Below are 24797 nucleotides of genomic sequence, written 5' to 3' on the forward strand. Positions count from 1 at the left end.
GTGCCATATAAAAGTCTTACCATAAACTAAGGATGCATAGAGTTGGGGATGATGTATTAACATGGATGGAGGATTGGTTAACTAACAGAAAGCAAAAAGTTGGGATGCACAGGTGTTACTCTGGTTGTCATTCAATGGTGTGTCACAGGGGTTAATGCTGGGCCCGCAGCTATTCATGATATACATTAATGATATGGAAGAGGAAGCTGAGTGTAGTGTATCTAAGTTTGCTGATGATACTAAATTGAGTGGAAAAGCAAGAAGATACAAAGCGTCTACAGAGAGATATAGTTAGGTTAATGGTCTAGCAGATAGAGTACAATGTTGGTAAATGTGAGGTCATCAACTTTGGAAGCAAAAATAGAATAGCAGATTATTATTTAAATGGTAAAAAAATTGCAGCATTTTGCTGTGCAGAGGGACTTGGGAGTGCTTGTGCATGAATCACAAAAAGTTGGTTTGCAGGTGCAGCAGGCTATCAAGAAGGCAAATGAAATGTTGGCCTTCATTGCTAGACAAATTGAATTTAAGAGCAGGGAAGTTAAGCTGTAAATGTACAGAGTACTGGTGAGGCTGCACCTGGAGTACTGCATGCAGTTCTGGTCTCCATACTTGAAGAAGGATGTACTGGCTTTGGAGGTGGCGCAGAGGAGGTTCACTAGGTTGATTCCAGAGATGAGGGGGTTAGACTATGAGAAAAGATTGAATCACCTGGGACTGTAATCACTGGAATTCAGAAGAATGAGAGGAGATCTTATAGAAACATATAAAATTATGAAAGGGATAGATAAGATAGAGGTAGGAAAGTTGTTTCCACTGGATATGTGAGACTCAACAAGGGGACACAGCTTCAAGGTTCGGGGAAATAGATTTAGGATGGCGATGAGGAGGAACTGCTTTTCTCAGAGAGTGGTGAATCTGTGGAATTCTCTGCCCAATGAAGGAGTGGAGGCTACCTCAGTAAATATATTTAAGACAAGGTTGGATAAATTTTTGCATAGTAGGGGAATTAAGGGTTATTGGGAAAAGCCAGGTAGGTGGATATGAGTCCATGGTCAGATCAGCCATGGTCTTAATGAATGGCAGAGCCAGTTCGACAGGCCAGATGGCCTACTCCTGCTCCTATTTCTTATGTTCTTAAACTGGATAATTGTGGAGGAATATTCTTCCTTGAGAACAAAGCATCCTTCAGCCATTTTCCAGATTAGTGAGATAGAGCCTTTGGTCCAAATGTTCCTCATTATCTTCCACAACCTCTGGGGGGAGTTTTGGGCATTTATTATATATCGTGTAGAGTATACCACTTCATCTTGGGGTGGTAAATGACTTTGCTCTCTTGATATCCTGGACTTCCTGCCACTTGGGCTCTGCCACGTTCATCTCAGTTGTTGGGATTCTTGATGGGGACTCTTGGATTGAATTCTAGTCCTTGATTCCTATGGGGATCGCTGTGTGATTCCCACAGAAATTCTTCCATCTCTTGCTTTTAGCTGGTTAGGGTGCCAGATTTTCACTGCAGAGAAGAACCTTAGTGAACCTGAATGGGTTTTTAACAAACTGTGCTCTCTTTCTTTCTTCTTCACTTTCACTGTTACTTCGCCCTCCTGAGCTTGCACAGCTGTTTCAACAGTTTGCTGGTTAGACCTTTAACACTTTCTTTTTCGCCAGGTGAACTGTTTTTAAATTTGTTTGTTCAAATTCTTTATCTCATCTCTCAAGTGGCAAATCTCCCTTTCCCTCCTGTTTGGTTGCCATGATGGTTTAAGATCCCCTTTCTTCTCCACTGGGCCAAATCACTGTTTAGCAAAGTTGGACACAATGGTTGTGAGTGAGTGGAATTTCCTGTAGACAGGAAATCCTGCCAATCTAGCTTCCAAGGTGCAAACCAGGTCATCATCGAACCGCTTCCGAGATACATTGTCTGATGAACTAGGCCATCCGATCATCTCCTTGGAAATTTTTATGTTTTATTGTTTCACAATGTTGAATCACAGTGGATTTAATTTGGCTATTTTTGGCACTGATCAACAGAAAAAGACTACTTCAGTCAAAGTGAAAACAGATCTCTACAAAGTGATCTAAATTTATTAGATATAAAACACAAAACAATTGATTGCATAAGTATTCACCCTCTTTAATATGACAAAACAAATCATCACTGATTCAGCCAGTTGGTTTTAGAAGTCCATTTGGAGATCAATGTGTACATTCAAGGTGTTTCAATTGATTGTAGTAAAAATATACCTGTATCTGGAAAGGCCAACTGCTGGTAAGTCAATATCCTGGCAAAAACTTCACCATGAAGACAAAAGAACACTCCAAGCAACTCTGAAAAGGTTATTGAAAAGCACAAGTCAGGAAATGGATACAAGAACATTTTTATCATTGACTATCCCTTGAAGTATAGATAAGTCAATCATCAAGAAATAGAAAGAATATTGAACAGCTGTAAATCTGCCTAGAGCAGGCTGTCTTCAAAAATTGAGTGACTGTACAAGAAGGGGACAAGTGAGAGAGGTCACCAAGAGAACGATGACAAATCTGGAGGAGTTACAAGCTTCAGTAGCTGAGATGGGAGAGACTGCACATACAACAACTGTTGCCTGAGTGCTTCACTAGTCACAGCTTTATGGGAGATTGGCAAGGAGAAAGCTATTGTTGAAAAAGTCTCACATGAAATCTCAGCTAGAGTTTGCCAGAAGGCATGTCGGAGTCTCTGAAGTCAGCTGGAAGAATGGTTCTATGGTTTGATGAAACTAAAATTGAACTTTTTAGCCTTCAGACCAAATGTTATGTTTGGCACGAGCCAAACATCACTCATCATCAAAACACACCATCCCTACCATAAAGTATGGTGGTGACTGCATCATGCTGTGGGGATGCTTCACTGCAGCAGGCTCTGCAAGGTTTCTGAAGGTAGAGGGTAAAATTAATGCAGCAAAATACAGGAAAATCCTGTAGGAAAAGCTGATGCAGTTGACAAGAGAACTTCGACTTAGGAGAAGATTTGTTTTCCAGCAAGACAATGACCCCAAACATAAAACCAATGCTACACAGGAATGGCTTAAGAACAACAAAGTTAATGCCCTGGAGTGGCCAAGTCAGAATCCAGACCTCAATCCAATTGAGAATTTGTGGCTGGATTTGAAAAGGGCTGTTCCATCATGATTTCCTTGCAATTTGTCAGAGTTTGAGCAGTTTTGTAAAGAAGAATCGGGAAAAATTGCAATGTCTAGATGTGCAAAGCTGATAGAGACCTATCCATACAGACTCAAGGCTGTAATTGTAGCCAAAGTGGCATCTTCAGTCCTGACGAAGGATCTCGGCCTGAAACGTTGACTGCTCGTTTTAACGGATGCTGCCTGACCTGCTGAGTTCCTCCAGCGTGTTGGTCATGTTGATCTACTAAATATCAACTTGAAGGGGGCGAGTAATTATGCAATCAATTATTTTGTGTTTAATATTGGAATAAATTTATACCAATCTATAGAAATTTATTTTCACTTTGACACGGAGTCTTTTCTGTTGATCAGTGTCAAGAAAGTCAAATTAAATCCACTGTGAGTCAATGCTGTAAAACAATAAAATGTGAAAACTTCCAAGGGGAGTGAATACTTTTTATAAGCATTGTGTATTAAGAATGAAAGAGTGGCTAGGGAGAGAACAGGTCTCTTAGAGATCTGCAGGGCCACCTATGTTTTGAGGCACAGCAGATAGGTTGGATTTTTAAAAAGTATTTCTCCTCAGTATTTATTATGGTTGCTCAAGAGATAAGGACATGTTTTGGAGGATATTTACATTAACAGCAATTTAAGGTAGATATATTCCAATGTCTTGGCTAGGTGTATCCTCATGCTTTGAGAGAGACTTAATAGGAAATTACAGAGGCCCTTGTAGAGATACTTGTTTCATTGTTAGCCGGAATTCAATTGTAAACAAGGTGGGGTGGCAGAAACCTGATTGGATGAGGACCAATCTATCAGGATGGGGGATATAAATACCACTTGACTAGAGATGCCCAGGCATAATTCCTGATGAAGGTGGCAGTGTTTGCCATCAAAATGTCAGTTAAAATTGATACCTGTACCTGGCTAGATGCCTGAGATGAGTTTATTTGTTATTAGACAAGAGTTTGATTAGGAGAAGTCAAAAATGGAGGGCTATGTGGGAGGGAAGGGTTAGATTGATCTTGAAGTATGTTAAAAGATCATCACAATATTGTGGGCCAAAGAGCCAGTACTGTGCTGTACTATTCTATGTTCTATTACAACCCGATCATTTTTGCAAGATTCTACAATCTCCCTGCATTTTTGTTCCTCGATTTTCTGTTAACTATTATTGTACAATCCTAACAAAGAGATCATCCTCTTGAAGCTCTGGAGATATGTAACACAATGATTTTTGTGGTGTTGGAGACTGTGTCATGTTGCAGACAACTTAATAAAATATGTTTATAAAAGGTACCTCTTTAACAAAGTTCATAGTAACTTAGTCACTGATTCATTCACCTTCTAGCCAGACCAAGTCGATATGAACTGGGAAAATGGGTCAAATAATGGTAGATGGAACTTCGTTTAGACAACTGCAAAGTGTTGCATTTTGGGAATTCATAAGTGGGCCGGGCTTGGACAGTATTGGCAGAGCCCTGGCAAATGTTATAGAACAGAGCCACTTAGAGAACAAGTACACAGTTCCCTGAAAATGGTGATATTGGCAGTCAACATGTGAAGAAGGGAATTAGCAAGCTTGCTTTCATTTACAGAGGACTGAGTACAACAGCTGGAACATCATCTACAGCTAAATAAAACATTGGTAATACTGTACTTGGTGTATTGTGTGCAGTTCTGGTCACATAGCTTAAAGGTAAAATATCATTAAGCTAGAAAGAGAGCAGAAAACATTCACAGCATGTTACCAGACTTCTTTCTATGCTGTAAAACGCTAATAATCTATTATATGCTTTCTTATGTTAGCTCGATAAGAATTTATATTATATTTCTTGATTTTGTACCTGTTGCTGAGTAAAGAGCTCAGGATCATTAAACTATCCTCCATCATTGTTATGATTTCAGTTGTCTCCAGTCCTTTTAACAATAGTTCTCCACGCCCCTTAAATGCAGAAAAGCTCAAAGTCTGACTGACCCAATTCTGCATCACCTGAGTCAATTTTGCCTCAATATCCTTCTCTTTCACGGAGGATATACAGATATCCTGAAAAACATCACACAGTAAAATCTGTTGTCAGTCTTTATTGTTTTCTGTAATCCTTACAGTACTGAAGACCTTCTTTATACCATCAAAAAGATCTAGTTTAGCTCTTCCTATTTCCCATGTCTTAGGCAATGGCCTTGTACTTAATGCTCATCCAAACTCTTTTAAAATGTGCTATTTCTGAAGACACTATCTGACTTAGGGTTTAAAATGCTAACCTCTCTTTGCACAAAAACCAGTCTTCAACTCACCTCTAATCCTTCTAAACTTCCACCCTATCCCAATGCACCCACAATCCCCTTTCTCCAACACCCCATGCCCTCTGGTCATGATCTATCACTTTTTGAGCCTCCATAGCCAGCACATCAATTTTTGTAACTTCCATCACTTAGGAAATCCCACCACTAAATATATTTTCCTACCCCCTCCTTTCCACTTTCCACAGTGATTGCTGTCTATGTGACTCTCTCGTCGACTCATTCCTCCCAAATGATCTCCCACCTGGAACTTATTCCTGAAAGCAGGACAAGTGCTCCACCTTCTTTATGCCATTCAGGGTACCAAACAGTTCTCACAAGTGAGGTGACACTTCACCTGTAAGTCTGTTGAAGTTATCTGTTGTATCCTGTGCAATATCATCCACATCAGTGACACCCAATGTAGACTGGGGGAGTACTTCTATGAGCATCTTCACTCCATCTGCCACAAAAAGCAGGATTTCCTGGTGGCCACCTATTTCAATTCGACTTCCCATTGCCATTCCAAGATGTTGATCCATGAACTCCTCTACTAACACTCTGGGACCATACTCAGGTAGGAGGAGCAATACCTCATATTCCATCTGGGTAGCCTCCAACCTAATGGTATAAATGTCCATTTCTCTAACTTCCTGTAATTACTCCTCCCCTCCCACCTTCTTTCTCAATCTTCCATCCTGGTTACCATCTCTCCTTCTGCCCATTACCTCCTCCTCCACCTCTTTCTTCCATAGTCCAATGTCCTCTCCTAACAGCTTCCCTCTTCTTCAGTTCTTTATCTCTTCCACTTATCATCTCCCATTGACTGTTTATTCCCCTCCATTGATGCTGCCGAAATTTGCTGAGTTCCTCCAGCATTTTGTATATGGTGTTGGAGGTTTCCAGCATCTACCAAATCTCTTGTGTTTATAAATTCTGATTTGCTTTTGCTAATTTCTTACTATTTTCATAAATTAATTTCTTTTCCTCTGAGGTTAGTATCATACCTCAATTTCATCTTTAAACTGAAGCAGTGGAGCCTCCATAACATGTTTCAGAGTGAATGTTTCCGATGTCACATTAAATTTATGCCCTGTTACTGCAGCTATTCGGTCCCAATGTCTTGGTTGTATTGATTTGCTAGCCATCATTTCCAGGAGAGGACATGACTCACTGAAATCATCTATTTTCTTCTTCAGATCTAGATATGCTTGCCATTCCTTCAAGGCTTTTGGTAATCTACGACACCTATAGGTAATCCATATGAAAGAATGCAAAACTAATTGAAATGAATCTACATCAATAAGCTAACCTGTAACCTAATATTAACTATTATTAAACATGATATAGAGAATACATACAGAAAGACAGTTATCTGGAAAGATGGATTATAAACTTTACTCACCTTCTGCACTCCTTTTTTCCAATTTCAATTAAAGGCATAATGATAACAGTACTAATTGCAAGATGCACAAGTTCCATGACTTGACTTCTGAGTCCTTCCTTCAACTGATATGTTAACACCCAGAGCAGCTAAGACATGCATAGTAGTTCAAAATAGTGTGCAACTTGAGTTGAAACCTATGTTATTTTTCAACATGTGTTTGTGGCTCATATTACTTCCAGGCCACTTGTACTGATGCAGGTATTCAAAGCACTAATGATGACTGTTTCAGAATTACACAAAGGTGACTAGCTTCAGAAAATCTTAGTTACAACCACAGACAATGCTGCAGAAACTTTAGTAGCTGAGGTGGATAAGATTGTTAGAAGAGAATGTGGGAGGTGCTGATGCTGGGAGTGGTACTGTCTGGCTTTCTAAACTGAACATTCATATCCAGCCCAAGAGATGCTCACAAAGAAAGAAAGCCCCAAGATGGATGAAGGTCTCCAAGCTGAAAAGCAGCAACATAAAGCAGTCTTTTGTTGGCACTCCGGAATATCGCTTAAACTCCACCCCTCTGGACAATCAGAAAGTGGAAACCTCTTGGTCAACCCTTCAAGAACTGGTCAACAACACTGCTACAGAGATTTTGGGGCATGCTACCAGGAAGTAGAAGGACTGATTTGATGAATACTATGTTAAAATAAAGCAAGTGCTGGAAGAGAAACGTCATCTTTTCTAAGCTTTCCTCAACGACCCTAAGTCAACCTCAAAAAAGGATGCCTTCAATAACATACAAAGGACCATACAACACAAACTGCATCAGGTGCAGGATTCCTGTCTGAGCAATGATACCGATGACATCCAGGCAAATGCAGATAAGTATGGTTTAAAAGAAGTTCTGTGTTAAACCAAAGTAAGTCTATGTCCCCACATCATCAGGATCTTCCCTCTCCTTAGTGCTGATGGGAACATGCTAATCATGGACAAAGTGGAAGTTCTTCATAGGTGGGCTGAGAACTTTAACACTGTTCTGTATTGTCATTTGACTTTAAATGATGAAGCCATGAATTGCCTGCTCTAAGTATCTGTCAATGAAGTATTGGATATTCCACAGCCCTTTGCTGAGATCCAGAAAGCGATACGTCACCTCTCTAGTGGCAAAGTACAAAGATCAGATACCAGCTGAGGCCTACAAAGATGGTGGTGTAGTGCTAACAGAAAAGTTCCATAAGTTCTTCTAACTCATATGACAGCAAGAGATGATTCCACAGGGATTTAAAGAAACATCTATCATCCACCTGTATAAGCAAAAGAGAAACCAATAGTCCTGTGATAATTATCAGGGATTATCCTTGCTGTTTTTTGCAAGAAAGATCTTTGCCAGCCTTCTTCTCAACCATCTTGCTTCACATCTTGACTGGGGACTCCTACCAGAGAGGCAGAGTGGATTCTGGAAAGAATGTGTGACTATCAACATGAGGTTTGTTGCAAGGCAGCTGGCAAGAGAAATGCCAGGAGCAAAACACTAACTTGTTCTTCTGCTTTGTTAATCTGACTAAGGCCTTCGACACTGTTATCAGAGAAGGTTTGTGGAAGACCATGGTGAAGTACAGATGCCCGAGGAAATTCATCACCATGGTGCAGCAACTCCATGACAGCATGCAAACTAGCATACAGGACAATGGTGAGACATCCAAACCCTTCCCTGTCTCAAACAGGATCAAGCAGGGCTGTGCCTTGGCATCAGCAGTATTCAATCAGGTATTTTCTGCTATGTTGACTGATGCCTTCAGAGATGGTGATGCAGGTATCAGCATCAGATTCTATACTGATGGTGAACTGTTCAATTTTAGGAGGCTCCAAGCAAAAACTAAGGTTATGACAGATATCACTAGAGACTTCCTCTTTGCTGATGACTATGCCTCAACATTGGTTCAAAATATGATATGCTGCACTGTGTTGACAAGTATTCTGATGTGTGTATCAACTTTGGGCTTACCATCAACACTAAGAAGACTGAAGTAATGCATCAGCCAGTGGAAGGGAAAACATATGTTGAGCCAAATTTCACAATTAATGGTCAAAGATTCAACCTAGTGAACAGGTTCGTGTATCTTGGTAGCACACTATCCCAGAACATCAAATGAGCATCATAATGATGAAGTAAGTGCCAGGATTGCCAAAGCAAGTGAAGTCTTTGGCAGACTTTATGCCAATGACTGGAATAGAAGAGGTATAAGTCTAGGACCATAGTACTTCCCACTCTGCTTTATACCCGCAAAACATGAAATATACCAATAACATGCCAAGAAACTGAACCATTTCCACACAGTCTGCCTCAAAAAGCTCTTCAACATTAAGTGGCAAAAACGGAACCCCTGACTATGGCTATATCTGCACTTTACTGTTGCCAGGATAGGCAAACTGTCAAATCAGGATATTCCAAGACAAGACCTCAGAGATTTATTGTCTTGGACAAATTCCCATTAAAGCTTGTTTTGCTTCCCTGCCCAACTCCGGCAAGGGAAACAGTGTTTGAAGGGATCTCTGCACCCATATGATAGTATGGGTGTGTGGAGAGTACAGTGGAAAGTCCAGCTTGCAGAACAAGTGGGTCTGTTTCATCTACTTATGAATTCTAATACAAATGACTCCTACATTAAAGGGGGCTGGGGTGAGGATTGGATTCCTAGAAAACAGGCCGTTAAGAAATATGAATTACAATTTTTAAAATAGTGGTAATTTATTTGCTCTTTTTTACTCAAATTATATGAGAGCAATTTCTATTCGGTATCTCAAATTTTTATGGAGTGATTTTCATAACCTGAGTTGCCATAACACAAAAGGTCACCTGTATATCATTTGCTCTGCTAATTAGTCCCTCAATATACTCCACATCTGCTGTTTTCCAGTCACTTGGAACATCACTTGTGGTTAGTTAAGATTAATAATTACCTGCCAGTTTCCAGCAATCTGTTTCTTTTGCCTTCCATAGCAGCTTGGGATACATTGTGTGCTGCTGGTGGCTACAATACAAGTTTTTCATATTATTTGTGCACATAACTATAAACTCAACTTGCCTTGACCTGATCTCATCAGATTCTGGGGATTTATCTATCTTTAAGCCTGCTAAGACATCTTGAACCTGTAATTTCATAACATATTCTAGAATTTCACCATTCTCTTTCCTGAATTTATCAGCCATAATGGTCTTTTTCTTAGAGACTACAGGTGAGAAATACTCATTTAAGATCTCAACTACATCCTCCTACTCAACATAAATTCATATTTCAGTTCCTATTCAGAATAAGAATCAGAATCAGGTTTATTGCCACCGACATCACTCATAAAATGTGATGTTTTGTGGCAGCAGTAGAATGCAAATATAGCAAACATGTTCCATAATATCAACTATATACATATTTTTATCCAGCTCTCAATATCCATTCACGTTCAGGATTCCATGGACTTAGTGTCATTCTTTTTCATCATTACAGGAATATCTTAGCCCTGAACTCTATTTCATTTTTCAATGAATTTTACTTACCTAATAAAGATTCTTCTGCAAGTAGAAGCTACCCGTTTCATTTTCCCCAGCTTTGCTAATGAGATTAAGTAAGCCCTCCTCAATCAAAGATCTTAATTTCTAGATCACCCTATTCCTTTTCATAATCGCCTTAAAACTTAAAAAGTTATAGTCACTAACTCCAAAGACCTCCCCCACTGAAATCCCAACCACTTGTCAAGATTTCTGCACTTGTATGCAGTTTTGGTCAGCTGGTCATAAGGAAGAATGTCATTAAGCTAGAAAGGGTATAGAAAAGCTTAATAAAGATGTTGCCATGATTGGACAGCTTGAGCTTTTCAAGGAGACTGGAAAGAATACAGTTCCTTTTCCTAGAGCATAGGAAGCTGAGGGATGAACTTATTGAGGTATATAAAATCATGAGTGGCATTGGTGATGGGTCACAGTTGTTTTCCGAGTGCAGGAGAGTCTAAAATTAGAGGTCATGGCTTCAAGGAGAGTGGAAAAAGATTTAAAGGGGTCTTGAAGCCAGGCTTTTCATATAAAGAGTGGCGGATATATGGTACAAGCTGCAATAGGAATTGATAGAGGCTTGGACAATTACAACTTCTAGAGACATTTAGACAGGTACCTGGATAGGAACATTTTGGAGGGAAATAGCACATGGAACTAGTTCAGATAAGCACTTTGGTTGGCATGGAAAAGTTGGATCACAGGGCATGTTTCTGTGCTGTATAATTCTTATGATTCTAAGATTATGTCCAGTACTATGACCTTCTCTAATCTTTCCATCAAACCAGCCTTCATATAAAAAGTCTACCCTTTCTGAGCCTTTCACATTAAAATGGTCCTGGTTAATATTGAGTAAGTAGAATTCTCCTTTACTCTTACATCGCTCTGCTATCTCTCCTCTATCTCATGCTGACTATGACTATAACTCCAGCAAAAAGATCATTATATTTTTGGTTCTGAGTTAGAACATAAACCATAGAACAGAATAGCACAGGAACTGACTTTTCAGTCCTTATATGTCTTTATCATATACATTTGCAAATTAAAACTAAATCATCCATCCATTCTCTGTAAATTCACATGTCTATTGAAAAGCTTCTTAAAAATCACTATGGTATCTGTTTCTAACATGACCCCTGCCAGCCTGTTCCAAGCACCTGCCACTCTGCAAAAAAGACAGTCCCACACATTTCCTTTCAGCTCTCCCCTCTCATCTTAAAAGCATACCCTTTAGCATTTGACATGTACAGTACTCTGGAAATAGAATCTGACTGTCTATTCTATCAATATCTCTTATAATTTTATAAACTTTTATCAGGTCTTTGTTCAGAATCCAACACGCCAGAGAAAACAACTGAAGTTTGTCTACCCTCTCCTTGCAGCTCATACCCTGTCATTCAGGTGGCTTCTTAGTAAACTCCTTTTGTACCCTTTCTAAACCCTCCATATGCTTCCTGTAAGGAGGTGACCAAATTTGCATAAAATATCCCAAGTGCAGCCTAACCAAAGTCTTAAGCAGCTGCAGTACGGCTTCCATACTTTTATTCTTGATGCTCTGTCCTATGAAGATAGGCATCCCATTCATCTTCTTTACTAAACTATTTACTTCCAGAATCAAAATCAGGTTTAATATCACCAGAATATATTGTGAAATTTGTTGTTTTGATGCAACAATGCATTGCAATAGATAGTAATAAAAACTATAATTTACAAAAAGTATATATAAAAATAAAATATAAATTAGGAGGGTTAATGGCACCTAATGGCGACTCCTTTGCTTGCATCTTCAGAAACAGCCCTATTTCCATCTTTAATATCTCTATTTTTCCCTTTCAGGGTTCTTTTGAAGATCCTGACCTGGAGTTACATGCTGACTATGGTTCTTTGTGAGAATGGGACCTGCTTGCGGGGTTTCACAACTGGCTGTGGTTGGTCAGCACGCCAAAGGCTCAGTCTAAGAGTCTGGCTCAGATTTGGAAGCCTAGGATCTAGGGGCTCTGGAGACGGGCGGATCGAGGGTTGGTGTCATGACAGGAGACCCGTGTGTCATTGGGGAAGCCGGGATATCTGAGGCTGTGCGTCGTTTTTTGGGCACAGTTATTGAAAAAAGCAACATGGCAAACTTTTAACATCGTAAACCAGCAAGTTATTTGTTATCTCTCCCCGCTCACTGGGAAAATGAAGACGCCTGTTTCTCCCTTATTAGGGAGAGAGAGAAACCTGTGTTATGTCAAATAGTGGGTGAAACTCTTTGGGGTAATTACAAGTCTGTGTCTTTGCTGTTGCTTTGCTCATGCTTGAGTGCTCAGTGGTGGTGGCAATGCTTTTTTTTTGCCAGTGGGGGGAAGGGGGGATTGTTGCTCACTGCCACTTATGCGCAGGTGGGGACTTTTGGGTTCATTCTTTGGGGCACTCCTCTGTCTTTGTGGATGGTTGCAAAGAAAAAAGCATTTCAGGATGTATATTGTATACATTTTTCTGACATTAAATTGTACTTTTGAATCTTTGAAATTAAATAAGTAGCACAAAAAGAGAGGAAAAGATACTGAGGAATTGTTTATGGTTTCATTGTCCTTTCATAAATCAGATGGCGGAGGGGAAGAAGCTGATTCTGAAATGTTGAGTGTGTGTCTTTCGGCTCCTGTACTTTCTCGATAGTAGCAATGAGAAGAGGGCATGTCCTGGGTGATGGGAGTCCTTAATGATGAATGCTGCTTTTTTGAGACACTGACTTTTGAAAGTGTCCTCAATGCTGGAGTGGCTCGTGCCCATGATGGAGCTAGCTAAATTTACAACTTGCTGCAGTTTTTTCTGATCCTGTGCAGTGGCCCCCTCAATACCAGGTGGTGATGCAACCAGTCAAAATGCTCTCCATGGTATATCTGTAGAAATTTGTGAGTGTCTTTGGTGACATACCATTTCTCCTCAAACTCCTATTGAAGTGTAGCTACTGTTGTGCCTTCTTTGTAACTGCATCAATATGTTTGGCCCAGGATAGATCCTTAGAGATGTTGACATCCAGGAACTTGAAACTGCTCACTCTTTCCATTTCTGATCCCTCGACGAGGACTGGTGTGTTTTCGCTTGAATTATCCTTCTTGAAGTCTACAATCAGTTCCTTGGTCTTACTAATGTTGTGTGGTCACTTTCAGGCAATTATGGACTTGGATCCCAAGATCACTCTGTACATAAGTTTGACCTCACAAAGTGAACACCTCACACTTGCTTGGACTAAACTCCATCAAGCCACTTTGCTCATATCTGTAAATGATATACTGTATATCGCACTGTAATCCTTTACAGCCCTATATACTGTTTGAAAACTCATTAACTCACTCATCTATATTTTAGTTCAAGTCATTTATATGCAGTATATCACAAACAACAGAGGTCCCAGAACTTATCCCTGCAGTACACAACTGGTCATGGGCTTTCAGCCAGAGAAACACCCTTCCATCACTACTTTATGTCTTCTATGTGCAAGCCAGTTCTAATTCCAAACATCTTTATCTTCTGGATCAGCTTATCATGAGGGACTTTGTCAAATGCCCTACTAAACTCTATGCAGACAACTTCCACTGTTCTGCCTTCATCAATCACTTTTATCACATCCTGAAACATGACTTGCTTCACATAAAGCCATGCTGACTGTCCCTAATCAGGTCATGCATTTCCAAATACACACAAATCATAACACCAAGAGTCCTCTCCAATATCTTTCCTACCACAGATTTGAGGCTCATCAGCCTTTAATTTCTGGGATTATCCCTATTTCCTTTCTTGAAGAGAAAACATTAGGTATTCTGCAATCCTCTTGGACTTTGCCTGTTGCTGGTGATGATACAAAGAACTTCATAAAGGCCCGAGCAATCTGCTCCCTTGCTTCTTTTAAAAACCTGGGATATATCTTGTCAGGCCCTGGGGTCAACTATCTTAATATTCTTAAAAAAAAACAGCACTCCTCCTTCTTGATCTCAAAATGCTCTTGCCCATTAGGAAGCACCACACTGATCTCACTACCTTCCATGTCCTCCTTGGTGAATCTTGACACGAACTATTTCTTTAGTACCTTGCACAGATCTTGCATCTGCAAGCATAAATTCCCTCCTTGTTATCTTATTCTTAATCCCTAATCCCAAATATAAAAAGGCTTGGGGTTCTCCTTAATCCTACTTACCAAGGACATTACATGCACAAAGTGCTTGTGGAACTAAGTGGGTCCGACAGCATCTCTGGACAGAAATAAATAATAAACATGCCAGGTTGAGACCCTTTATCTGGACAAATCAAAAGTTATGGAAAAAAGAACAGGCAAATGGATTTGAGGAATGGAAAGTGATGATATATTGAATGGCTGAGCAACTTCAAGATTGGGCTCAGGGATGACACCCAAGTTAGTTATAAACTTCTAAAAAAATTCTCTCATGTGCTATAGTAATTTTGCTCTGAGACTATCATTGATTTAATGAATTAGCAACAATAACTATAATATTTTTAATTATGGGTCCTGCTGCTTACTTACGTGTACAGTATTCACTGTTTTACCATTAATAAAAGTATAATAAGGACAGTTTAGAATATAAATGAAGCAGTTTAGAAAACCTGTTCAAAAATTAATATTAATCTTTTAAAAATAATTGAAAATAACTTCATTTCTAAATAGTGTTGTTACTACAACTGCTTACTATCCAAGTACTGATGTATACATTAGATCTGTGAGGATTTCAAAATGTATCATCCAACTTAACATATTCTTGCAACCATCTAGCTGACACCAAGCCTGCGTGAGACATTTCCTAGGAAAACATCTCATACTCACAGGTTGTAAAAAAAAAAGTAATTTCCTTCATTTGGCAGTAAAGAACATCACTATGTAGCTTTTTGTTATGGGTCAGGTTTAAAGAATTGGGTGGCACAGCATACTGTGTGCCAACAAAATGCTTGCACATGCAATCTTGGGCATGATCTTGCTCAAGTTCTCCACCCCTGAAATACCACTCCTGTGCTTACTAATTGCAATCTTATCCTTCTCAATATTTCCATAGCAAATTATCCACTAAATTTAGGATCTTCAATCAACCATTCAATCCATATTTTGCTTTAAAAGGGTATAACCTAACCTACCAACTGAACCGTGAAAAAATTGGATCATTAACAAAGAATAGATGACTTCTGAATGGATTCTACTTCTACTTGCAATCTGTTTTAACATGATGAAGCCAAAGTTGTGCATTTTCCCAAAGTATCAGGGTTGAAAAAAACTGAAGAATATCTATTTTGTTAAAACATAATTATATTCAAGATTCAAGATTGTTTAATGTCATTTCCTGAATACAAGTGTAACAAACCGGCCTGTTTACTTCAGTTACCTAGTCTGAAACTCCAAAAGTTCAGCGTTAATCTTCTCAATATCCAGTTCCACCCACAGAACATCATAGTAGCCATTAATGCTATTCATCACTGCATCATATAGCCCATACAATTTCTGCAGAAGACTTAGTTCTTTTCTGGAAAGAAAACAACAAAAGCAGAAACTATTAATATTAAAGTAAGTGACTATCATTTATTCTTTAAGTCAGGTGCTGGAACTTATAAAAAATTAGGACATGGTATGAATCTTATTCTAAAATTCACTTTAAAATGATTTCAAATCATTACTTTTAAATTAAAATAAAAAGAAGAAATGTTGAAAATAATCAGTAATTCAGGCAACATCTTTACTGAGAGGAGCAAAGTTAACATTTTAGATCAATAATTTTGCATCCGAGCTCAAAATTATGATGGAACAGCCCAGTCCATCATGGGTAAAGCCCTCCCCTGCATTGAACACATCTACATGGAGTGCTGTTACAAGAAAGCAGTGTCAATCATTAAGGATTCCCATAATCCAGGCTATGCTCTTTTCTCGCTGTTGCCATCAAGAAGGAGGTTGAGGAGCCTCAGGATTCACACTACCAGGAAGAGTTATTAACTCTCAACCTCCAGACTCTTGAACCAAAAGGGATAACATCACTTACCTTCACTCACCCCAACACTGAACTGAACACAACCTGTGGACTTGCTTTCAAGGACTCTTCATCTTGTGTTCTTGATATTTATTGCTTATTTACCTATTATTATTTTTCTTTTGTATTTGCACAGTTTGTGGATTTTGCACACTGGCTGTTTGTCCATCTTATTGTGTGCGGTCTTTCATTGATTCTATTGTGTTTCTTTGCACTTACTGTGAATGCCTGCAAGAAAGTGAATCTCAGGGCTGTGTATGGAGACATACAGTAGTGCTAGAAAGTTTGTGTATCCTATAGAATTTGTTTCTATTTCTGCATAAATATGACAAAATGTGATCAGATCTCCAAGTAAGTCCTAAAACTAGATAAAGAGAACACAATTAAATAAAAATATAAAAAACATTATACTTGTTCATTTATTTATTGAGAAAAATTATCCAATATTTGATGTATTTGTTGGAAAAATTATGTGAACCCCTGGGGTAATGCCTTCTACAAAAGCTGTTTGGAGTCAGGTGTTCCAATCAATGAGATGAGATTGGAGGTGCCCTGCCTTTTAAAAAAGGCATACAAAGTCAGGTTCCTGACAGAGCCTGCTCTTCTCAAGAAAGATCTGTTTATGTGCACCATGTCTCGATCAAAACAACTTTCAGAGGACCTTAGATGAAGAACTGTTGAGACACATGAAGCTGGAATAGGCTACAAAAGCATTTCTAAAGATCTGAATGTTCATCAGTTCACAATGAGAAATTGTCTACAAATGGAGGAAACTCATTATTGTTGCTACTCTCCTTAGGAGTGGGCATCCTGCAAAGATCACAGTAAGAGCACAACATGCAATTCTGAAGGAGGTGAAACAGCAAAAGCCCTGCAGAAATCACAAGAACTTGCTAAATTCTCTGTTGACGTGTCCACTATAAAAACACACTGAACAAGAATGTTGTTCATGGAAGGATACCATGAAGGAAACCACTGCTCTTCAGAAATAAACATTGCTGCATGTCTCTTGTTTGGAAAAAAAAAACCTGGCTGTTCCACAAGACTTCTGACACAATGTTCTATGGACAAATGAGACAAAAGTTGAACTTTTTGGCAGAAATGCACACTGCTATGTTTGGAGGAAAAAGGGCACTGCACACCAACACCTCATCCCAACTGTGAAGCATGGTGGAAGGAGCAGTTTTTAGAGTACTTGGAGGCACATGATAAAATAGGCTAAAGTCAGTATGTTTCCTTTTAAGGGGAAATCTTGCCTGAGAAATCTGTTGCAATTCTTTGAGAAAGTAACAGGCAGGATTGACAAAGGAGAGTCAGTGCATGTTGCTTACTTGGATTTTCAGGCCTTTGACCAGTTTGCACACATGATGCTGCTGAACAAGATAGGATTCCATGGTATTACAGGAAAGATACTAGCATGGATAGAAAATTGGCTGACTGACAGAAGGCAAAAAGTAAAAATATAGTGGGTAGTTTCTGGTTGATTGTCAATGACCAGTTGAGTTCTGCAGGGGCCAATGTTGGGTCCACTGGTTTTCATACATCATATGTTAATGACTTGGATGATAGAATTGATGGCTTTGTAGCCAAGTTTGTCAATGGTACAAAGACAGATGGAGGGGCAGGAAATTTAGAGGAAGTAAAGAGTCTGTAGAAGGACTTGGATGGAGAAGAGTACAGGTAAAGAAGTGGCAGATGGAACACACATCAGAAAGTGTGTGGTTATGTACTTTGGTAGAAGGAATAATGGCATAGACTATTTTCAAAACAAAGAGCAAATTTAGAAATTGGAGGTGCAAAGGACTTGGGAGTCCTAGTGCAGAATCCCCTAAAGGATAATTTGCTGGTTGAGTCAGTAGTGAGGCAGGCAAATGCAATGTTAGCATTCATTTTGAGAGAACTTGAATATAAATCAAGGATGTAATGTTGAGGCCTGTAAGGCATTGATTCAACTACATAAGGAGAATGTGAGCAGTTTTGGGTCCCAAATCTAAGGAAGGGTGTGTGGGAATTGAAGAAGATCCAGAGTATGTTTATAGGAATAATCCTAGTAATGAAAGGGTTACCATATGAGGAGCATTTGATGTCTCTGGGCATGTACTCACTGGAATTTAGCAAAATAAAGGTATCATTGACATTTACTGGATATTGAAAGACCTGGATAGAGTGGACAAGGTGAGGATGTTTCCAATAGTGAGAGAGTGCAGCCTCCAAATAGAAAGGTGTCCCTTTAGAATTGAGGTGAGGAGGAATTTCTTTAGTCAAAAGGTGCCAAATCTGTGGAATTCATTGCCACAGGTGGCTGTGGAAGCTAGACCATTGGGTATAATTAAATTAGAGTTTGGTAAATTCTTGATTAGTATGAGTGCCAAAGATTATGTGAAAAAGACAGGAGAATGAAGATGAGAAGGAAAATAAATCAGCCCTGATCAAATGACAGAGCAGGCTCAGTGGGTCAAATGGTGTAATTCTGCTCCTATGCCTTAAGGTCTAAGAAGAAGGCATGCTCTGGATGGTGAGAGACTTTACTGATGGACACTGTCCTCTTGAGGCACCACTCTTTGAAGATGTCCTCAGTGAAAGTGGGGGGTTGTACTCGTGATGGAGCTTGCTGATTCTCAAACCCTCTGCAGCCCCTTGTGAATCTGTGCTTTGGAGTCTCCATACTAGGCTATGATGCAACCAGTCAGAATGCTCTTCACCATACATCTATAGAAATTTGCAAGTTTTTGATGACACCTCAAATATCCTTAAATTCCCATTGAAGTAGAGCTGTTGGTGTGCCTTCTTCATTATTGCCTCAATGTGCTAGATGCAGGATAGAACCTCGAGATGCTGACACCCAGGAATTTAAAACTGCTTACACTTTCTACCAGTGACCCCTCAATGAGGACTGGTGTTTATGGCTTCCCATTCTCATAGTCCACAACCTATTCCTTGGACTTGCTGACATTGAATGTGAGGTTGTTTTTGCAACACCACTCAACCAATTTATCTCATTTCTGTATGCCTCCTCATCACCATCTGAGATTTTACCAATATAGTGAATAGTGAAGTTATTTCAAATTTTTAGATCTTAGCCACAGAGTCGTAAGTGTAGAGAGATGAGAGCACTGGGCTAAGCATGCATCTTTGAAGTGCCCCTCCGTCTATCTTTGTACCATTGACAAACTTGGCTACAAAACCATCAATTCAGTCATCCAAGTCATTAACAAATAATGTGTGAAAACTAGTGGACCCAAATATGTTATCACCGATCGTTACTATGGTCTCCTGATGAGAAAGTCAAGAATTCAGTTGCAGAGAGAGCTACTGTAGCCCAGGTTTAGAAGCTTGGTAGTTGGACTATTCAAAATCATGTCAGTGTTGGTGATAATGCCGCTTCTATTAATTGTTATCCAAAACTCAATCCAGTATGTCACTTAGGCTTGTGTAATACAGAAAACCTCTATACTGTGTAAAGTAGGTTCTCAGTAAAAGCAACTTGGACAAATTCCTTTCACTAGTAAGTAGGAAAGTACCTGCAAATATACGTGGGCATTGTAATATTTACACAAATTCAAATCAACTTTGAAATGTTACTGTGCTCCTGCTATGCTCTTTTTTATGAGTTTCAAAGAAGCTGGGAAACCATATATCAAATGAAGTGTAAATTTTATTGAAATTTCAATCCACCGGACCAACTAGTCTATGCTGATAAGCAAAGTAAATTGCCATTGGACTTTATTCAGAAGCAGCTAATAAAGGATTTAAGCTGGTTTCATAATGCAGATAGATAGTGCCTGATTTTTGAGCCCCCATTGATATTCAAACCACACTTTAGTTTATATACCCTGTCAAAGCACTGTGTAACATAAAAGAAGCCATTCAGCATTGCCTTTTTTACAGTACATCTTTGAAAAAGTTTTTGTATTGGCCTTACTTCTATTTACATAGTCTTGTTTCCCAGGTTCATCTGAAGATCTGTTTAGATCTGGGTGCAAAAAGAAATAATTAACCAGCATGGGAAGTTTTAAATAATACTTACTTATTTTTCTGTAGTAGTTCATAATCCTGGACAGGCAATCCAAATAATCGTTCTCCTGATGAACATGTCTCAAACTTCCTCCATAAGTCATCAAACCAACTCTGAAGCAAAGAAAGAGCAGGTACAAGCACTATTGACAGTGATGGTGATTCTTTGTTGTTCTACACAGATTATAAATTCCATTCATTTTACATTTGCATTTTTGATGCATTTTTTCACTTACGATTCAGATTACCGGTGTGTGTCAATTTCAGTTATTTTGAGGGGTTAATGAATTGTAGATGGCTCACAAGCTTTTAATGCCATGCGTATAATTCATGACTGATCTGTATCTTGTTTATCGATGCATTTCATTTCAATGAGTCACTGAATTATAGAGCACAGCAAAACCATTTGTTTAATCGCAACCATGCCAATCATCAAGTACCCCTCTAACACTATTCAATTTACCCAATTTGATCTTTAACCTGCTAAACCTTGGCTCATCTAGAAACTTCTCAAATGTTATGAGAGTAACTACGTTCACAACCAAAGTAGTGCATTCCAGATTTCAACCCGCCTCTGGGTGAAAAAAAATCTTAAGATCTCCTCTAAACTTCTTCCTAAACCAATGTTTAACGCCTTTGCCATAAGGAAATGTATCCTACTATCTACCTAATTTATGCCCCCATAATTTTGTATACCTCAGTGAGGTACCCCCTAAGCCTCCTCTGTTCCAAGGAAAACAAACCCAGCTTATTCAGATTTTTCACATAGGTTAAAAACTATATTCTAGGCAACATTCTGGTGAATCCCCTCTGCAACCTCTATTGTACAATAATATTGTTCCTATAGTATGGTAACCAGGAGTGCATGCCGTACTCTGGCTGTGGCCTGACGATATTTTATAAAGCTGCACAATAATCTCCCTGCTCTAATATTCTATTACTTACTAATATTCTGTATCTCTTCCCAATCTTATCTACCATCAGGGATCATAAGACATCAAGGTCCGTCTATTGCTCAGTACTTTCTTGGGCCCTACCAATCATTATATTATGTATATCTTAACCTTATCAGATAAGTTATACAATGTACATTATTTCATACTTATCAGCCACGAATGCAGAAGTAAATACAAATAGATAGCTGTTCGCATAACATGCTGGAGCAACTCAGCAGGTCGGGCAGCATCCGTGGAAACAAACAGTCAATGTTTCGGGCCGAGACCCTTCTTCAGGACTGAAGAGGGAGGGGGCATAGGCCCTATAAAGAAGGTCGGGGGAGGGTGGGAAGGAGAAGGCTGGTAGGTGCCAGGTGAAAAACCAGTAAGGGGAAAGATCAAGGGGTGGGGGAGAGGATAGGCAGGAAAGGTGAAGAAGGAATGTAAGGGAAAGCACTATGGGTAGTAGAAGGAGGCGGAACCATGAGGGAGGTGACAAGCAGCCGGAGGAGGAGGCAGAGAGAAACTGGGATGGGGGGAAGGGAGGGGGAGGGAATTATCAGAAGTTGGAGAATTCAATGTTCATGCCAAGGGGCTGGAGACTACCCAGACGGTATATGAGGTGTTGCTCCTCCAACCTGAGTTTGGCATCATCATGGCAGTAGAGGAGGCCATGTATGGACATATCCGAATGGGAATGTGAAGCAGAGTTGAAGTGGGTGGCAACCGGGAGATCCTGTCTGTTGTGGCAGACAGAGCGGAGGTGCTCGACGAAGTGGTCCCCAATCTGCGCCGGGTCTCACTGATGTAGAGGAGGCTGCACCGGGAGTGCCGGATGCAATAGATGACCCCAACAGATTCACAAGTGAAGTGTTGACTCACCTGGAAGGACTGTTTTTGGCCCTGAATGGTGGTAAGAGAGGAGATGTAGGGACAGTTGTAGCACTTACGCTTACAGGGATAAGCGCCAGGTGGGAGATCCGTGGGGAGGGACTTGTGGATCAGGGAGTCGCGGAGGGAACGATCCCTGTGGAAAGCGGAGAGGGGTAGAGAGGGAAAGATGTGCTTAGTGGTGGGGTCCTGTTGAAGGTGGCAGAAGTTGTGGAGGTAATATGCTGGATCCGGAGGCTGCTGGGGTGGTGGGTGAGGACAAGGGGAACTCTGTTCCTGTTGTGGTGATGGGAGGATGGGGTGAGGGCTGAAGTGCAGGAAATGGAGGAGATACGGGTGAGGGCATCATTGATGACGGCAGAAGGGAAATCATGATCCCTAAAGAAAGAGCGCATCTGAGATGTCTTGGAATGGAAAGCCTCATCCTGAGAGCAGATGTGGCGGAGACGGAGGAACTGGGAATAGGGAATAGCATTTTTGCATGTGGCAGGGTGGGAAGAGGTATAGTCAAGGTAGTTGACTGTTCGTTTCCATGGATGCTGCTTGACCTGCTGAGTTGTGCGTGTTGTGCATGTTGCTTTGACCCCAGCATCTGCAGAGTATTTTGTGTAATAGATAGCTGTTGATGTACACCAAATCTAACGAATACCAAGCCTTTCTTACTATTATCAAGAGATTTCTAACTTTGTTCAAAGTTTAAAGTAAAATTTATTATCAGAGTACATACATGTCACCACATGCAAGTCTGAGATTCTTTTTCCTGCAGGCATATGTAGCAAATCTATAGAACAGTAACTGTAACAGGATCAATGAACATCCCTTCATGCCCTGACCAATCAAGAATCTATCAACCTCTGCCTTAAATTTACATAAAGACTTGGCCTCCACAGCTGCCTGTGGTAAAGAATCCCACAGATTCACCACTCTCTGGCTAAAGAAATTCCTCCACATCTCCATTCTAAAAGGATGCCCTTCTCTTCTGAGGCTGTGTCCTCTGATCTTAGACTCTCCCACCAGAGGAAACATCATCTCCACATCCATTCTATCAAGGCCTTTCACCATTTGAATGGTTTTAATGAGGTCACCTTCTGAATTCTAGTGGATAGAGGCCCAGAGCCATAATGATGACAATGAACACTGTAGGCTGTGGCTGCATGGAGGTCTTACTGCATAGGAGCACAGATTGATTTTTAATCTGGGGGGTTGTGAATGGAACTAAACACAGCTTAAACTTCAGTTCTGACCTCATCGTAGAGGGAAGGTCATTGATGAAGTTGTTGAAATTAGACCTCAAACTACAAGAGGCCAAGGTTTGTTAGTTTTGTCTTTTGCATTTATTCACTGTTTCACCATTGCTAGGGGTGGAAATATCCTTGAAAAATATAATCTGTTGACTGCAAGTCCACTTAGCTCTATTCCTCAAAGCTGCTTCTGCTGTTGAACATAAATTTTATGTCGTAACTTAATTAGACTAACAGAATTGATGTGGTCTTCCAGAAGCCCTTTTGAATGAAGTTAGTCCCCTAAATCATTTCAATATTATATTCAGAGTTGACAGAACTCTTGTGAATCCATTTCATTTATCACAATGATGCCACACAGTCTCCAAGAGAGGTTGTCTTTAGACCGTTACCATATGAACAGCACCATAGTTACTCCTAGAAGCATTGTCCTTGACAGACGTATTTAAGCTAGATAGATGAGTAACTACTAAAATTAAGCCATTTTGTTTTCCTGTCATGTTGGTTGTTTCGCTATTTGTCAAAGATTCTGATAACTACTGATTATCCAATAATCCCTACAGTCAACTTTGCTACTGAGCCATTTTAATGGTAGATATTAAAGTCCCCATTCTCTCGCTCTCTCCCTCTCTCTCTCTCTCTCTCACACACACACACACACACACACACACACACACACACACACACACACACACACACACACACACACACACACACACATGCTAGTGTCTTTACTTTCTTAGGAGGTTAAGGAGGTTAGAATTGTACTGAACACTTTAACAAAAGTAGAATCACAGAGTACTACAGTACAGAATCAAATCCTTTAGCTGATCTAGTCCATGCCAAACTGACTTTCTACATAGTCCCACTTACCTGCTCCCAGACTGTATCCTTCCAATCCCCTCCCACCTATGTACCTATCTAAACTTCTCTTAAATGTAAAAACTGAATCTGCACCTACCATTTCCATGAACAACTCATTCCAAATCTGCACCACCCTGAGTGATGGTTTCCCTTCAGATTCCCCTTTAATATTTCACTTTTCACCCTATCCTATGACTTCTCTTTTTAGTCCCATCCAACCTGAGGAGTAGAGATAGGGTGAACGCATACTTCATAATTCTATACACCTCTATAAGCTCTCCCCTCATTCTCCTGTGTTGCAGGAAATGAAGTTGTAAGCTATTCAAACTTTCCTTGTAACTCAGGTCCTTCAATCTTGGCAACATCTTTGTAAAATTTCTTTGCAATCTTTCAACCTTATTGATATCTCCCCTGTAGGTAGGAGACTGAAATTTCACACACTATTCTAAATTTGACTTCACTAATGCCTTGTACA

The 24797-nt window shown here is 39.9% G+C and overlaps 1 protein-coding gene across 1 annotated transcript in view; it reads right to left on the reverse strand.

Annotated features, from left to right (window-relative positions):
- Window positions 1–24797, reverse strand: part of LOC140732658 (dynein axonemal heavy chain 8-like) — a 952247-nt gene that overhangs the window by 484474 nt on the left and 442976 nt on the right. The window contains exons 32-35 of the mRNA XM_073055351.1: window positions 20405–20505; window positions 15742–15879; window positions 6455–6695; window positions 5012–5211 (exon numbers count right to left, since the gene is read on the reverse strand). Coding sequence (XP_072911452.1) covers window positions 5012–5211; window positions 6455–6695; window positions 15742–15879; window positions 20405–20505 — 680 coding nt within the window. The remainder of the gene's footprint in view (window positions 1–5011; window positions 5212–6454; window positions 6696–15741; window positions 15880–20404; window positions 20506–24797) is intronic.

This window comes from Hemitrygon akajei, chromosome 9 (genome assembly GCF_048418815.1).
Source record: "Hemitrygon akajei chromosome 9, sHemAka1.3, whole genome shotgun sequence".
Lineage (NCBI taxonomy): Eukaryota > Metazoa > Chordata > Chondrichthyes > Myliobatiformes > Dasyatidae > Hemitrygon > Hemitrygon akajei.